Source organism: Anolis sagrei, chromosome 4 (genome assembly GCF_037176765.1).
Source record: "Anolis sagrei isolate rAnoSag1 chromosome 4, rAnoSag1.mat, whole genome shotgun sequence".
NCBI classification, from domain to species: domain Eukaryota; kingdom Metazoa; phylum Chordata; class Lepidosauria; order Squamata; family Dactyloidae; genus Anolis; species Anolis sagrei.
In genome coordinates, this window is record NC_090024.1 from 200,686,692 (window position 1) to 200,705,499 (window position 18,808).

The following is an 18,808-nucleotide window of genomic DNA, read 5'->3' on the forward strand; positions in this document are numbered from 1 at the left end:
AAAGAATTCTGCCCCAATTACGAAGAATTTTACGGAGCCAGAACTCTTCCCGTTTCAAGGCCATTTCCGTTTGTCCTCACCTTGGTTACGAAAACACAGGTGAGGCTTTCTGTGCATGGCCTACACCACAAAGGGGTGCCTAATGGGAACACCAAATGTAAACCTATGGTTGCTTTCTGCAACAGATTGTGGGGAAGTGTCCACTTTGCCTCTTTTTCCCCCACCAGACTCTTCAAGGCGGCCTTAATGCCCCTTTGCCAGTCACCTAGCAATTAGTGGTTGCCTACATCCGAGAGATAAATACCATCACTTTGGAAGAAATCAGGCCTAAAGTATGTGATGTCAGTGCGATGAATGTACGAGCCCATGCATTTACCTAATGCCTTGTGCACAGCTCGGTTTGCTAACTTTCTAGCCGCGTCAAACTTCATGATGTCATGCTGTGGATGAAAGGCCATGCCTCTTTGATCATCTAAAATCAGTCAATACCTGGATAACAAAGGCTTTGCCTTTAGACAGACCCAAGTCGTTTCCACACAAGTGGATTCCAAGCACATTGGGAGGAAGCACTCTCACTGATACAAACAGAAACTAGCGCAAACAGTGCCAATGGAGGAATCTCCTGCCTCTCAGGTCATCTCCACCCAAGTAGATTGCAAGCTCATTGGGAGGAGACACTCTCCCTGATGCAAACAGCAAGGGGCACAAACCATGCCAACTGAGGCCTCTCCTGCCTCTACTCTCAATAGTGGCCAAGGATACAAGGCCCAGATACTGGCTATAGGGACTACTGCGGGCCTGTCTACTTCACACAGTACATTACACTGTAGAATTTAGTATACTCAGTCCTAGCAATATCATCTAGGAGGGCTTTAAAAGAAGCTTACACTAATTCATTGAAAACAATATACTACCAGTGGTTAATTAAGGCTTTATATTTCATCCAATATTAGTAGCAGTATGTCTCCACATGGTCCGCTCCACTTGCACTGTACCAGTGCTCTTTGTACCAGAGCTAAGAAACATGACAAACACAAGCAGAATTCTCATATGCAGTTGGCTACCAGTGTGAGAACAGGCTGCGGAATGAAGTAGAGCTAAGTTCTTGTGCAGCACAGTCCTTCTCATTCTCTTCTGATGTAGACCAGGAATGAGGAAACTTGAGATTTGTCAAACGTTATATGGAAAAGAAAAAGAAGTGGATAAATTTTTGGCAATGTTAGATTGCTAAACAAAGAAAAACAACTGTGTACAATTATTGCATTCTCTGAGCTTTAAAGCTGGGATGAGGATGGCCCTCCAGTTTCTGCGGCTATGCTGTCCTGAGCAGCATAAGCAAAGGAAGAAACAACTCAAGCTGCAATTCAACAATCTAGGCATCTACAGATTTTCCACCTCAATGTTATTTAAGATCCAGTGTCTTTAAGAAGGAAGAAACCACCTATGCTCAGTTAATACAACCATTTATACCAAAAGTAGTTCTTCACTCATTAATTCCAATAACATCATTCTATATCTAAAGATATCAACTTTTTAAAGCATCAGATTCCTATAAATATGTAAAATATTGCCTCCATATCGTGCTTTTGTAACACAATTCAGTTCATTGAACAGGCTATTCGATTTCCTGGAGAGAACTCTGTAAACATGCCCAGAAATCAGGAATTTAATTCAAGCAGATGAAAAACATTACTGATTTTTATTTACAAGTCTTTGCATAATTATTACTTCTCCTTTTTGTCTCACACAATGCTTGAAGTAACATCTGTTTCTTGAGTACTTTAATAACATGTCTCATTAGAATGCATCATTAAAATCTTCACCAATTATACAATGGATCTGCTACCTACTTGTATTCTGGATGTTGGTTTTTACTGGAACAACGAGATCAGCATTTCACAGAAACATGGAGCTGTAAAGGGAAACTCTGAATCTGGTCAGAGAAGGAGAAAATGCATCACAGAGCTTTTAATAACAGAGCTTTTAATCAGAAGCTCCCCCCCCCCCTTTCCATGCAGCAAGAGATTTCATATGGCGAAGACACCTCATACTTTCCTACTCCCAGATCCAGAAATTTAAATAGGTTCAGCATAAGGTAATGGTAAAGGTTTTCCCCTGACATTAGGTCCAGTCATGTCCAATTCTGGAGGTTGGTGCTCATCTCCATATCTAAGCTGAAGAACTGGTGTTGTTCGTAGACATCTCCAAGGTCACATGACTGGCATGACTCCATGGAGCGCCGTTACCTTCTCGCCAGAGTGGTACCTATTGATCTACTCACGTTTGCGTGTTTTTGAACTGCTAGGTTGGCAGAAGCTGGGGCTGACAGCGGAAGCTCACGCCACTCCCTGGATTCCAACTTGCGACCTTTCGGTCAACAAGCTCAGCAGCTCGGCAGCTTAACCCACAGCACCACCATAATGGATGCTGATAGACGTTCAGCATAATGGACAGTTAATATTAGATCCGCCCCCTCCCTCCTGCAGAAGTATGGTGAAGACCTGGCTGTGGGACCAAGCCTTTGGGCAGTGCAATGAGGAAATAACAGAATGGTGTCCTGAGATGGTTTTTAAGCAACTGATTTTAAAATGGATATAAGTGATTTTAATGTTTGTACATATTTATAGTTTTATGTCCTGGCATTTAATGTTTGCCATATATATGTTGTGCTCCGCCCTGAGTCCCCTGCGGGGTGAGAAGGGCGGAATATAAATGTTTTAAATGAATAATAAACAAATAAATAAATAAATATACCCACTGATTCTGCTGTTGAAAGAATGCCAAGGAATATCACAGATTAATATCTCAGGAAGCATGCTCAAGACAAGTCATAGAACTAATGTAAAAGATGAATAGAAATAGGATCCGGTTGGAATGTTCGTCTCCTCCTACACAAGGTTTCAAAAACCAACATTTTTGAGACTCCGCAATGAGAATCCAAGATCTCTGGCTATACTGATACAATCCCGAATGGACAGAGTAAAGGCCAAGACTTGTTCCTGGAATCTCCACCCAATCAGAATCACTGCACTGGTCTTACTAGAATACCTAAGATTGTTTGTATCCTGTCTGAAAGGTTACAATGCAGATGATTTATACCTCAGAAACTTTTAGTCAGGGGTGATGTGCAAAGCTGAAGTTTGCTCCTTTGTATATATATATATATGTGCTTGCAAGTCACCTGTCAACTTCTGGTGATCCCATGAATTTCATAGGGTATTCTAAGGCAAGGAATCCCCAGAGCTGGTTTTGTCAGTTCCTTCCTCTGAAATACAGCCTACAGTTTGGGATATTCATTGGTGGATTCCCATCCAAGTACTAAGCAAAGCTGACCTTCCTTAGCATCCAGGATCAACCGGTATTTAGGCCTCTTAATTCTCGACTGCATATAAAACCCAGACACTCAATCTATTTGCAAATACAGTCATTATTTTTTACTCCCATAACACATTATCAAATCTTAGAATATAATCTTGCTTTCATCTAAATTATGGATACCAGTAATTTCCATTTATGTTCATGGAAGCTCATAAAAATGCCTTATCAAAGGAGGACACTACACATTTGATGTTTTCAGACTTTTGTCTCCTGAAGGCTTGCTATCCTCTTGATGAGAGTAAAGGAGACATACAATATACTCTTTTAGCTTGCTCTAGATTCAACAATTGCTTCTTAAGTGAAGAATCATCTTTGAGCTAAGCACATATGTAATAAGGAGAGACAAATAAGTTCAGCTACCACTGCAGAATTACAACACTGGAGAACAATTTGCTGCATTCCTTCAAAGGCCTGCATGAACCCAATCTCCTAAATAAGTACCAGACACCAAGTGCTCCGTAAGCAAACAGAGCCCCTGAAGTGCATAAATGAAATAAGTAAAAAGCTTCACATTACATATAAACCAGCCGTTTGCACCTTGTTATTAATGGTCTTGACTGTGACCTCTGAACCCAGCCTTACTTGGAGTCACGAATCCACAAGCTTTGGCACCTTTGCAATAATTCCTAAATGCAGAAGAAGAATAAATAAAACTGTCCAACTTTAGATTAGATTCAATAAAACAGAATTTAGTTTCAAGTCTAGTCACATTAGGAACTTCATTAATGTCATCCACAAATGGTCTGCTGTCTCTAAATGTTAGAAATACTATCTACATGGCCTTGTTTCTTTGATAGCCAACGTATTTTAATGGAGATCAGATTCAATACCACAGGTGACATTTGAGGTATTAACCCAGCAGAACCACTGCTTTAGGGTAAGAGAAACCAGAATGAGGGAGATCTTAACATTAATCCTATCTACTTTTAAAAACTCATATTAGAGCCACTCCTTCCCATGCTATTTGATAATTCCAATATCATGCAAGAGAAGTCCAGATCATAGAAGTCTCGCCATAAGACCAATAGGCAGAATATTTTAGTTGGAATGCCAGGTATATGACATGTTGGAGAGGGGAGGCAACACAGTAACCTATCTTTTACTTTTCTTGGCAAGCTTTGTTCAGAAAGGGTTAGACTTTGCCTTCTTCTGAAGCTAAGAGAGTATGACTTGCTCAGTGTCACCCAGAGGGCTTCCAGGGTCTAGCACTCAAACCACTACACTATGCTGCACATTGCTACAAACATCAAATGGTTATAATTACTTAAATTTATTAAACACATATAGCCTTCCACTAATAAGCTTTTATTTACTGCAGATGCAACCCTATGTTTGGAAAAACATATAGCATGTTTAGAAAACCATGCAGGAGTGCCTTTTCAATGCCATTTGTAGAGGCCACCATAACCCTCTTACAGATTTACCTAGAAAACATAATTCATGCATTCATGATAATTAAAAATAGATTGTAATAATGTAACATATATGGTACTGCACTCATTGACTGGAACCTTCAACCAATTCACAATATAGTACCTTACCTCCCAACAGCATTATGTCCTTCAGAGATTCTAGTATCAGTGTCCTGTCATCTATAGCAATTTATTACCTTCTAGGTACAGCTCAAAGAGAGTTTTAACATTTATGAGCCTTAACCTTATTCTCACTGAGCATGCCGATCCAACTTATACATATTATGAAGAGGTGAGTGGAGGAAGATGAGGTGGAAGACTTCTTCATACAGCGGTAGGTGAGGTCTAGCAGAAGAGCAAAGAAGCAGCATTTCAATGATCTATCAGTTTATTTCTTCCTCATTGAGGCCACCCCACAGTCTACTGGTTTGAGTGTCTCCATTTGAAGTTGGGGAGCCAGGACAGAATAGGAATTTTGCTGATGCTCAACAGCCACACTTCCTGGCTTACTTCCCCAGTTTGTTGTGCTGGGAGATTGTAACAGCCATGTTGAGATTATCCCATTCAGAGTGCCTCAAGATTTAATGTACTCAATGATGTCCATGGGTCTATTCCAGGTTAGCCATGATGCAATGAAGTTGGATATGATGATCCACCGATCATGAAGTCCATGAAGTCAGATGTGATGATCCACAGATTGAGACTCTCTATACTTCAATTTTTATGGACAGATAGATTACTACCTGTTGAGATTTAGGTTCACAGGGGTTTGGAGCCTTGCAGGGTTGAGGCAAGTAGAGGCAGATTTAAGGTCTGCCTTGGGAAGCTTATGGATATTGATAGATGGTTACTGAAGAAGGATATTGGGGATGATCCTGCTGAAGCTCTGGAATGAAGAAATGGCAAGGGTGGTGGACATCACTTCTGAATGCTCTTTCCTATAGGGGGTAGAGCCTAGCGAACTCCATGGTTTGCTAGGAAGTGATAGAACAGCTGAAAAGAAAATTAAAGCATTAAGAATGGAAAACTAAGAACAAATCTGGTTGAGTGTGGATAAGAGTCCATTGGAAGGTTTATTCTATAGCAAGAGAAGTTAGAGTTTTGTTTTAAGAACTCTAACTTCTCTGCCAATATTGTGGGCTCAAGTTATCCAGCAGAGGTACGAGTATCTCATGGGGTCAGTGGTCTTCTAGACTCCACCGCAGCAGAATGAAGACCACCCATAGCAAATAATGTTCATGTCTCTTTGCTGAAAAAATTCTCCAATCCATTATTGGATTCTGTTGCTGCTACATATCCAGTGGACTTAAATTGGATTTTTGCTTTTCCCATGTTACTCGATATGGTTACAATTATGTAGCCTGAGATGTGTGGAGTTGATCCTTGGAGAGTTTGAGTCACCACGTACATGATGAACCCCTGCATTTCCCAATTTATAGGAACAGCCAGAGGAAATCTGACCAAATGGGTTAAGAGAGTATTGAATCCCTCACTGTGGCAAAGCAGGTTCTGGGCTAAAGGGGACTCTTGGTGATGCCTTTATTGACGAACTCACCCTGAACCTACAATATTGTATAACCATCAGCTAGTGTTTATATTCTTTTTCTGGAGATCATACGGCACCCTTCCAGTTTCAGGGCTAGAATCTAACTTCAATCTTGCTTCAGGCTTATTTAGGGGACAGAGATGGTTTTAATCATTCAAAACTGGACAGGAGGAGTATGTTCCTTAAGGTTCTCCTTGACCTCTCAGAGGCATTTAATACCATTAACCATTACATTTTTCTGAGTTGTCTCTCTTAGGTCTGAGACACATCTCTCATGCTATTTAACACATACATGAAACCACAGGTCAAGTATTTTGGGATTTAGTATCAATTAGTATGGGAAAGGATTCAGTACTAAACCATTCATTATAATTGGGAATGGACTGAATGAGATAAAACAAATTGAAGCAGAATCCAAGCAATTCAGAGGTGCCCCTGATCAGTCAAAAGATAGATCAAAGAAGAGAGATAATCTGGGATAACACTATCTCCTGAAATCCCAGGTCCACAGATAGCATTCTTTGAGTCTGCCAGCAACCTGGATGTCTGTCTAGGTTTTAGCAGGAATCAGGAGTGTGTGCACAGTTAAAATGGGTTGCCAGCTGTATCCAGACTTGGAGATGTGAAATCTTGCTACAGTGACATATACATTAATTACACCCTATTTAATGTAACACACTCTGCCTTTAGAAACTTCATCAGGTTCAAAATGCAGCAACTACACTGGTAGTGGTTATACGGAACATATAATGCCTGTGTTGCAAAACTTCACTGCTACCAACCTGTTTCCAGGCACAATTCCAAATGCTAGTATATGGCTTGGATCCAGATTAACAGAGTCTTCTCAATTTCTGTATGTCTTTGAAATGATGCTATGTGCTGTGAGGACCCAGGCTGTGGATCCCCACAGCACTAATCTGGCCCTTTTTCTGTTCTCTTTCTGCTGGCAAAGAAATGCATTTTTGATTAGACAAGACTATTGTAGGAGAATCTTTTAATGAAGTTGCCATACTTTCATCTTCACTATTATGTATTACCTGATTTAAATTGCTTCAGATTAGTTTTCTAAAGAATGCTTATTTAATTTTTGAAATATTTTAAAGTACTGTTTTATTTGTATTTTGCTTTAACTTGATCGTGTAGGTACTATTTTGTTTCTCCAGTAGGTCTTGGAACCCATGATTTTAGAACTAATTTGAGAAGAATTTTACAAGCATTCTCTGGAAAGGATGATCTGTCTCCTTCCAGGCACCGTTATTGAAGAGTAGAGGGAAAGGTGTCTGAAAATAAAACCTACAGAAAGAAGGAAATATCAGAAAGAAGAAAGGCTGTAGGTCCTACCCAGTGCCCATATGTGGCTGAAAAGTACCGCCAAGGAACTGCAGGTTTTGATGGAAGGTTTATCACCCCTCAAGATCACGTATATACTTTTAAAGGCTGATCTGTACAATTGATAAACTCTTAGATATTTGCTAAAAATAATAATAATGCTAAGATAGGATCAGGCTACCTTTGGTGGGTCTTGTTTCTTCTTTTTCAATGATGCGACCATAGTATGAGGTGGTTTGTGGACTAGGACTCTGGAGATCACGGTCCACACCCCTACTTGGCCAAGGAAACCCACTGGGTGACCTTAAAGAAGTCACACTTTTATTGCCTCAGAACACAGAAATGGCAAGCCCCTTCTAGACAAATCTTGCCAAGAAAACCCTGTGATAGGTTTACCTCAAGGCTTCTATAAGTAGCAAATGATCTGAAGGCATAGAACATCATCATCATTAGTCTTAGAACTGCCTTGATCTAAACCAGGGGTAACAATCTCACAACAGGGTGGGAACCATGTATCCCACATTTTTAAAAGTTTAGTCAATAGAAGGAATGCTGGCAGTCCAGCAACATCTGGAATGCTCTCATTATTCCATGTATTGGAATAGCTATTAGGTTATTTCAAGTCTAAGCAATGAAATGAGCCAGCCCTCCTGTTCAAGCTCAAATACCCATCCTAAAAATAACATGGCTTAGAAATTGCCAGTTAGTGGATGCTACCTGAAAAGCATAATAGTAAGACTTGTCAAATGATGGAGTTTGCTATTCTTAAATATTAAAGAAGAAAAAATGTGAAATTTAAAACCAATAAATCCAAAATGGATCTAATTCAATTTATAGAAAATTTATCAAAAAGGCTTAACATGAACTCATGCACTCTAAGTGCAGTATTCAACTTGTAATGAATGTGTTACAAAAGAGCTTAAAGAGATAGCTGAGGTGATGTTGGACCGGCTCCTACTTTCAATATGGCAAGAGGTTTTACAAGGGAAATAGAACAAAATGTATATAACCAACAAACATGGTATGTATATATATTTATCTGATATTTATATACTATTCTTTTCTCATGGGAACCGCCTAGGCAAAGAATTGCTGACAGTGTTAGACCTTACAGAACATTGCCAGCTCTACATACACCACAACCCCAACCCATTCTAGTACATTCATGTCTGAGAGGAGACAGTGAGAGAAACCAGCTCTAGGGAGTGATACATGGGAGGCTGTAGTTCATTTATAACCCCACACATACGCTGGAAAAGGTTCAACTTTAAAAAGCATTATATTGCTTACCTTATGGGCCCCTGTGGATGGTGAAGTGAAATTGCATGAGCACAACATGACTATTAATCATCACAGTGATACCAGCGTGAGAAACAGCCCCTGTGGCTTACGTTCATTTGGAAGAAAACTTTGAGAGCTACCTCCTGGTAGCTGAATAGTTCCAGCAATTTGTATCTCTCCCTTTCCAGTGTTGTCATAAATGAACGCAAATTTAAGTACAGATGGGGTGGTAGGTGATAAAGTTGTCACAGGAGAAAAATATCCAGAATTGAGAAAAGCATGAAATAAAAATAAAAATGGGCTTGGGGTGTTGAGCTGATTTCAGTTGTCTGATACTATTTTACAGAACATGAAACCAATGTTTAGGCAATTTCTTATATAAACACATCTGGAATGTAATTATCAAGCCATTTTCTAGAAAGTGGTACAAACACATGCATCAAGATTAATAACTAACCTTCATGCAAAGCACAGAATGATCCTTTGTGAAGATGGTTCTATCTGTTTCTTGATTTAATGCAGGATGTATACATCTTTGGCGGAAGCACTACTTAGATGACCATACTTGCAGGTTAAGAAATGCATGTGGTATCTAATGCTTGACTGCTATCATTAAGAAGATTTGGGCACTTATGCTTTTCCCCACATAGCTGCTGTTCTGAAGGGAATCAAAAGGAGTAAGGTGTAAAACATGAGCTGTGTAAATGATTCTACAAGGCCAAAGGCCAAAGCAAGCTATCAGTTTTGCTCTCTGCAATTCAAAGAAATTCTTCCCAAGGTATCAGTCTCCATCAAGCACTAGGAACAGTTAAACAATTCCAGAAACAGCTGCAAGTACGAGTGACAAAGTCCACTTATTAAACTCATGATTTATGTTTCAATGAATGGTAAATGTGGGGGGAAACACATTAACTCATTTAATCTCTGGTTGGACAAGTGCAGCCATGGGCTTTTTAGTAACAGCACAATTCCTTAAGAGGCATGTAAGTAGACGATGATAACTGAACGACCATGTCCTGTGATAAATTTATATCCTGTCCTATCTTGAAGACTGAGGTAAAATTGTGGAGCCCACATAATAGTAATTCTGCTAAGCTTCCAAGATTAGTGTGTGGTGTCTATATTTGGAAAAGCATAAAAACCGGGCTGTTTCAGAATGTGATTTCAATTTATCAATTGTACCTCTAGACTTGGGAGAGGGGGCAGGTTATGGTCAAAATACCTACAATGAGCTCCTTGCCTCAAGGGCGCCCATCTCATCATCCCTATCGTAGCTACAATTTACCTTGCCCTCTCATTTTAAGTTATGGTAAGCATGCTCCAGAACCTGGAAAGTCACACAGCTTTCTAGCTCCTTTAGAAGTAATGCTGTGACAGTCCTGGGGTGATTTTTTGGCCTTTGGGAATTTTTTTTTTTTGGATAATGCAAGGTTTTGCCTGAAAAAAAAAGTCTCCAAATTTAAGTGTGTGTATGTGTTCACACAGGTGCTAGAGACTTTGGTGTCAGCAGAATTCATAAGGATACACTTAGAACCCCAAATGATTGCATGTGGTCCACAGGCTGCATGATACCCATCCCTGCTTTACACCTATCTGCATAGATGGCTCTAAATAGAAGGAAAAGCTACACAAATGCTGCTGTTTCTTTTCTTTTATTTCTGTGCCTGATCATTTGCTTAGGGAGGAAAAAAAAAACAGATGAGCAGCCAAGAAAGTGACTCCACACTGTGGCAATGGATTGCCTCACCAGTGTGTGGCACTGGCAGGTGCTCAATGTTGCCAGCCCTGAAATTTACATTTGTTTTTGGCCAACAAACATTTAAGTCCCCTTGCAGTTAAGAAGGAAATTTCAAAGTCACAATTTGCCAGATTTATTGCTTTCTGGATTTTTTTAAAGAGAAAGCAGCAGCCCCAAGTTGTACAACTAATGTTCAAGTAAGCACAACACTTCCCACACACCCTGACACACACTATTGTGTGTTTGTAAAGTTATACAGGTTCTAAGGCTTAACAAGGGGTACAGTAATTTTTAAGCACCAGCAATAGGATGTAAAACTCATTCCTGGAGTTTTTCCTTTATTCACGTCCTTAGTCCCAAGTCTTTTTGCACTAGAAAGGGTGCTGATGATACAAGAGTTTCTGAGAACATGACCCAAGCACTGAGTTCCAGTCGTTCAAATTTGAGACAGCTGATGCCAAAGGCCAGCAGGCATGAGGCGCTCAATCTTCTCCATCATGAAGCTCAAAGGTGACAAAAGAGTTCCAAAAAACTGAAAGAAAAGAAAAAGCTACAATAAGGCTTAATGCTGCACCCTTATGGACAAAATATATTTGACTAGCCTTCAAATTGAAGCCCAGGAAACATTTATCTGTAGGTATTACTGATATAACTCAATTGATAAATATGCATTTTTTAAAAAATCCTACCAAAACTTGTAGCTCAATCAGCAGAGTAAAATATAGAAAGTATTTTCCTTTGTTTTTTATTTATATAAATGCAAAGATGAAAACATTTTTGGCCTTTAAATACTAGCTTTCACCCAGCTTTTTTTTCCAGAATAATTCAGTGTTTTGAAGCCATTCTTTATTATGCAAATTAATTAATTCATTAATTAATGTGTTTCTTTAATTTTGTTTGCTTTCATTGTAACTATATTCAGGGAGCATGGCACAGGAGGTAGTATAGAAATAATGTGTCCAAGCTACTGACAACACAGTACTGGATTTCTCTGTCTTTGGCTCAAATTCGCAAGGGGAAACCATCTTTAGACTCTGGTAATCTTATTTAAACCTATTTAATTTTACACCCACACTATTTTACACAATAGATTTTTTAAAGTAATAATATTAGTAATAACGAGAACCGTTTAACATTTGCAGTATCAGGAAATTCTAGTTTGCTAAAATGTGAAATAATATATCTGTCATGTCAATGCATTTACACCTAATCAAACAGCATCCTCATTTGCCTTGAGTTTGAAGACAGAATCAACCTCACGTTCCAATACTACAGTAATAATGCTTTTAATTGTAGGATTGTTCTTTATATTTCAGGATTTTATACACAGAATCCAAGATGCAAATATTCAAGCTGTGAGAGTCATCGCTAACATGAAAGCAACAAATTAAAAATGTAGGTTAGTAAAGCAAAAAAAAAAAAAAAAAGGTTTCCCTTTGTCTCTACACATTCAGTTTGTGTGAAATTATCTGAACTGGTTTAAACGTTGAACATTATTCATTAATATTTCTAAGCCATACACATTTTCTCACAGATTAGTAAAAGTTTCAAGTATTTACAAAACAGAGATGTTCAGCAGCTGTGTAATAACCTAATCCTTTGGTGTCACCTAATGCATTTCAACACCACAGTATGGAGATTTATGCCCATTTTTTAATTTAAAAAATCATAAAACCATTATAATTTCGTTGCTGGGATTCGTGGAATTATTTATCCTGTTACTGTAGCACTAAAGCTTACTCATAGCTCTGCAATAACATACAATAACCCTGGAGTGTAAACAATGATAGGTCAACAACTTGGTACAAAGCTGTCTGCTGGATATAAACTGTATCTCTCATATTCTGCCTAAAACAGGCATGTACTACCTGCAGACCATTCCATGCATAACTCACTAAACTGGAGACATCTTAATCACTTGTTCACCTATATAAAGATCGCTGGGAGATGGGAAAGGATTTCATCTCCACTTCCACCAGTACCACCATCTTTCCAATAACCTTGTCTTAAGCTGTCAAAATTTAAGACACAATTAAAGACCTATCTCTTCCAGCAGGCCTAAACTGTCTTTAATATTTGTACTATGTATTTTATGTGTTGTATCCCGCCTTGAGCTGTGAGGAGAGGGTGGGGAACAAATTATGATCATGATGCCATTTAAGACTTTAGTTTAAAACCAGTACAGGCAGTCCCCAAGTTACAAACATCTGACTAACAAAGAACTCATAGCTACAAATGGGGGTAAGACAACAGGAAGTCAGGGAAATCTACCCCTAGGAAGGGAAATTCACTCCTGGAAGATTTATCGTAAGGAAAAGGTGCCTTCACTGAAGCTTTATTACCAATCATTGTTTCCACAACAAGCCATTTCTTTTTTCAAAATCCAATTATCACAGGGATAGAAAGTGAGGTGAAATCTTCTGAACAGGGGCACAGACAGCAAAACAAACACCACAAGGGTGTTAACCCTTCCCTATGCTATACAAAGCGTGCATGCATGCATACGTATGTGCATGTACACACACACACACGGCTGGTATTACACTTAAAAATGTATCTGTTCCGACTTACAAATTCAAATTAAGAATAAACCTACAGAACCCATATTGCTCGTAATTTGAGGACTGTTTGTACTTTGAAACCTCTACAGAGCAACAGGCACTAGCTGCGTATGATTCTAATGCTCAGTCCTTACTATCAATCTTGCTGTTCTATTCTGGACCAACTGAAGCATCCAAATCATTTCCAAATGCAGTATCATATATAAAAGCACTGCAGTGATTCACACAAGAGGCTAACAGAGCTTGGATAATTGTCTCTCCTGATAGGGATTGTTGCCTAAGCTGATAAAAAATATTCTATACCATCATGTCTCCTGTAACAATACTAAATATGAGAGAATGGAGTAAAGCAAAAAATCTGAAGAATGGAGCAAAGCAAAAACAGTGAAACATTTGTATTCTAAGGACTTAATAAACTTCTCTTTAGAGCTCTAGCTGCTAAAAAAATAGCTACACCACCACAGTGCCTTCACTATAAAGTAGTATTCTTTTTTGTACTTCTCAATACTAAAATCTCAACATCAATGAAGTCCTTCATTAGATGGCTACAATAAAAGATGCTGCTAATCACCACATAGACAGACAACAATGAAACAACCACACCTTCAAGCAGGTTTTCTCAATCATTTCATAATGGGCCAACATCCTTGAAATAATGTACAGGTCTCAGGAAACCCCTGTATAAGAAATATTATATTTACATTATATAAAATTATTTTAACTGAACTATATTTTTCAAGCTTGTTGCTTTATAATCATGAGCTCTCATGGAACTCCTGGCAAGCTCTTGCAGAACCTTAGAGCACCACAAAGCCTTAGCTGAGAAATCCTGCCTTAAAGTAATGGTTTGTTAGAGAAACATAATGTCTACAGGGCTTGCTCAGAGAATCTACACTTTTTTTTAAAAAAAAACCCAAAAACATCTGGATTCTAGCTTTAATTACTTGCACATTTCCAATTACAGTGCAAACTCTTTTTTGCTCTCCCCATTTTCTCTCCTGTACTGAATTTTCTTAAAATAACGAGAAGTGAGGCTGCAGATCAGATATGGCACAGTGTAGAAAATTATCAGCTAAACTGTTCCTTTCACATTATTCATAATGCTAGATGAGATGTAAAAAGGCATCATCTGAAGGACTCTACCATATGAAAACAGAAAGGGCGAAGACTTCAGATGGAGCATTTTCCTTATATCATGCTTGAATTGACTGTAATATAACTTGTAATGTGACAAAACATGGGGGAAAGAGGAGAGGAAAATGAGAACTCATATGACTGACATGATTAAGGCTACATCTACACTTCTTTTTCTAATTTATTCCCTTTTGGACAAGGGAATATAACATTGTTATCTCACCAGTTTATTTCTCCTCAGGTTGAACAACTATGCAAACAAATCCAGATAAAAGTAATCCTAATTCCCACTGTAACATTAAACACTTCTGGAAAATGGGACTTATAATCTATAAACATTTTCAGCTGTAACAAAACCTAACAGAGATCCTGGTGCCCCAAAGGACTAAATGGAAAACTTCCATTCACTTCAATTTAGCGGCCATATGCCAATTCTGCGCTTTTGCTGTTGGCATAGTCCATTGTGTGTACACTACAGCTATTAAAAGATTTGCTGTGGTTTTTGGCATCTCAACAAGTTCTTGCAGTTTGGCAAGAATCTTGTCTGGCAATTTGATTATAGAGGAAACAAGTGAAATATTATCCAGTGAAAATACATAAGCAAATGTTATTCTGTTAAATAAAAGATATAAACATAAAGTTTTAAAAGTAAGTACAGCGTTAACAATCTAGATTGGACCACCGAGAACATCTAATATCTTGTCTTTGCAATACACATAAAACCTAAGGTCTGTTGCTTAACAACCGTATGAAGTTCAAACCTGAACCAAATATTAAAAGCAGGAAGTAGAGAAGTTGTACAACATTTCAACCAACATTATTACCTATCAACATTCACACTTGAAAAAAATACCTTTGAACTCATCGTAAAGAGCCCCATAAATTTGCAAAAGGGTACCAGAGTATGGAAAATCCATGTATATCACATTGCACTCTTTAGAAAAACGGTGGAGTAGAAGTATCATCCATATTCTATATATATATATATATATATATATATATATATATATATATATAATAAAAGTCAGTGTTTGTTTGTATGTACGTATGTATGTGGCAGCTTTCTGATTGGCTCCCACTTCCACAGGCCACTGTGACCCGGCCAGCGCCAGGTCCCCAAGCTAGTAAGTAAATAAAAACCATCACATTTAGTTAACTAGGTCTGGTTTATTTTACCCTAACTGTAAAAACAAAATAGCTAAGCTCTCTTTCTTGAAATATGAATACAATCTATCTAAAATCCAAGCTAAACAATATGTTATCTAAACTGAATAAATCTGATTTAAAGGGATTACAAGGCATAGTCTGTAAATGATAAGCAAAAAAGTAATTTTATAAGCTCAGTGAATACTTCGTTTGCTTTAGAGATTAAAAATGCCAGACTGGGGCTAGGAACTAATAGGCCTTTATTTCTAGATGCATTGAGAACTGTAGTAATTTCAGTCTACTAAAAGGCAGGCTGACCATGCCACTGACAATTAACAATGACTTTGGGGTGTAGGTCAATGTGCAAAGCAAAATCTACAAAGCCCTTAACATGCTCCAGAGACCAACTTCTCTTTCATGCCACTCTATTCATTTCAAAGAGAACATGCCATGCTTGCCCAGCTTGGGCAAAAAGAGGTGTGCAGTGGGTAGCTTCTAACTAGAAAGCTTCCATCACATTTACAACCTGAATATCATTCTGAAAAATATGCCTGTTTTGACAGCTATTTAATAACCTAAATGTAATTTCATTTGAGAAATACCAAATACCAAATTTGCAAAATCTGTGTGGCTTTTCTTTCTTTCTTTTTTTTCTTTTTTTTTCTTTTTCTTTTTAATCTCTGTGTTTGTTTTGCTCTGTTAGAATTGTAATACAATGGTTGCTGATGACACGATAAATAAATAAATTTGAGAATGGAGAAGAGAACAAATATTTCCACTGTTGAACTGTTGTCCATGCCCTCAGAAGTCAGCACAGTAAAAAGTAAACAAAAAAATTAAACAGCACATTAGCTGGACTACTAGGAGAACACCATGTATTCTTGAGGAAGTGGAAAAGAAGAGTTGTATTTGAAACAGTGAACCCCTACCATTATTGTAAAAGAATTTTAAGACTATGGGTGAAATATATGGAAAACTATTGCAGTGTCAAACAGAGATTAAATTGTATCATGGTGTCAGCCTGTTTAAGACAACACAGAAATATGACTGTTAAACAAGACACAAATGTTGGCCTGTTCTCTGTTCGAGCCAACAACCACCTCTCTCAAGGATACTTTATTCCATTTCCTTCTACCAAAAGGCATTTCATTCTCCTTTTCTCAAAACAGTCTGTCTACATTCCCATGCAGCTGATTCTGGGGCTGTCAATCTGGTTCTTTTATTTTGTAAACTCCCCCAGTCTCCTATACACTATCCGATTGCACAAGGGTAATTGTGACAAGATATACAAGCTGAAGCACCAGAAATAGCCAAAGTGACATGTTTGTGTTCAAGTAATACCTGTTTATAATTTCATTTTATTTTTAACTTTGTATGATGTGAATTTTTAGCTGTACAGATTTTAACTTTTATTAAATTGCCATCAGCACCGAACTGGAGTACAGGCCGTCTCCAAGTTGCAAACATTCTACTTACATCTGATTTATAGTTAAGAATGGTGTGTGTGTGTGTGTGTGCAGACAGGAAGTGACAGAAATCTACCCTTAGGAAGGGAAATTCACTCCTGAAAGAGTTATCATGAGAAAAGGTTCCTCCACTGAAGCTTTATCACCAATTGTTTCCGCAATAAGCCATTTTTTTTTCAAAATCCAATTATCACAGGAGCAGAAAGTGAGGTGAAATCTTCTGAACAGGAGCACAGACAGCAAAACAAATGTCACAAGAGTGTTAACCCTTCCCTATCCTATCTGCAATGGGGGTACATACATACAGACATATACTGTGGAAGAGCATCCCAATTTAAGAGCGTTTTCAACTGAGCTGTTCCTCAGCCCAGGTTTTGCTTTAACAAACTAGCAGCATTTTGAGTAAAGAATTAGTATGAGAAGGAGCCCTAGCGCAAGAGTACAGGACTTCAGGGGAGTAGCCTCTGTGCTCCGTGCTCTTGTTCGCTTTGAGGAACTTCAGGTTATTTGAATTTGTATGGTTTTTATTCCTGGTATGTTTGGCTTCATGAAGAGAGAGGAAGGGGAGAGCAAGAGAGGGAGGCAGGTTGGAATGAGTACAGTATGAAGAAAATGATGCTTCTGCCTCTTCACTCTGTGCTTCCTTGCCACAACTTTGTGCTTCTACCATTTTAAAGTTGATCTGTCTTTCTTTATTGCTGCATGTGAATGTGTATTTATACATGATTTGTTATTTATAAACTCCAAGTTTTGAAAGGGTGGATTTCCCTCTTTCTAGTCAGTATGTGTCTTGTATTTTTGGATTCACAGTGATAATACAATATGTTGTCTCAGATTACGTTGGAAGGATGTTTTGGGAGAAAAAACACAACCAAGGGGCAAAGGAAGAAGAAAGGCACAGAGAGAGGGAAAGAGACAAGAAAACTCAGAAACACCTATTAATGCAATCTTACTTCTGTCAACAAATTTAAAGAAGCCCACCTTAATTCATTAATAGCCTACTGAATTGGAGCACACCAGATGGAAGACCAACTCAATCTTCCCTCCAAATGAATTTTCAGAATTGTCAGATGTGGAATTAAAACCGTAGTTATCTAGATCAGGGGTCCTCAAACTAAGGCCCGGAGGCCAGATACGGCCCTTCAAGGTCATTTACCCGGCCCTTGCTCAGGGTCTACTTGAAAGCACAACAACAGCAACAATCCTATCCCATCAGCCAAAAGCAAGCCCACACTTCCCATTGAAATACTATTAAGTTTATATTTGTTAAAACTGTTCTTCATTTTAATTATTGTATTGTTTTAAAGTGTTTTTTGCACTACAAATAACATATGTGCAGTGCGCATAGGAATTCATGTTTTTTCACATTATAATCCGACCCTCCAATAGTTTGAGGGACAGCGACCTGGCCCTCTGTTTAAAAGGTTTGAGGACACGTGATCTAGATTCACTTTCTGGTTTCTAAAAAATCAACAAATTAGATACCAAAAGTACAAATAAAGTATAGCAAAAGTCTGCAGGTTTTTCATAGTTCAATGTTTTACTGTGCCAACTAGCATAGTACAATATACTGTATTCTGCTCTAGAAAATGAAACTGAAAAAAAGAATGAATGTGGGGGAAAGCTGAAAAAGGTAGGTAGGTAAGTAACACTTCACAATGGGCAGCATCTAAATCAGGGCTTCTTAAGTTATACAGTGTTAAGGATTGGCAGTTTTTTTCCCCTCCAATATGTCAATGACTGCTACCATATTTGTGTCCATTGCCTACAATTGTTTCTTCTCTCTGGACAGTCTTCAGTGACCAACACAGGTTTCA

The 18,808-nt window shown here is 38.3% G+C and overlaps 1 protein-coding gene across 3 annotated transcripts in view; it reads right to left on the bottom strand.

Moving 5' to 3' along the window:
* Positions 1–10,582: 10,582 nt before the first annotated feature.
* ST7L (suppression of tumorigenicity 7 like) overlaps positions 10,583–18,808 on the bottom strand; it is a 43,577-nt gene continuing 35,351 nt past the window's right edge. For 2 of the 3 annotated variants that reach the window (XM_060772703.2, XM_060772702.2), the window contains exon 15: positions 10,583–11,216. In XM_060772703.2, the coding sequence (XP_060628686.2) occupies positions 11,121–11,216 (96 nt within the window). In that variant the 3' untranslated portion in view covers positions 10,583–11,120. Of the gene's footprint in view, positions 11,217–11,378; positions 13,923–18,808 lie in introns of those variants that run through there. The other variant, XM_060772704.2, reaches the window with a different exon arrangement.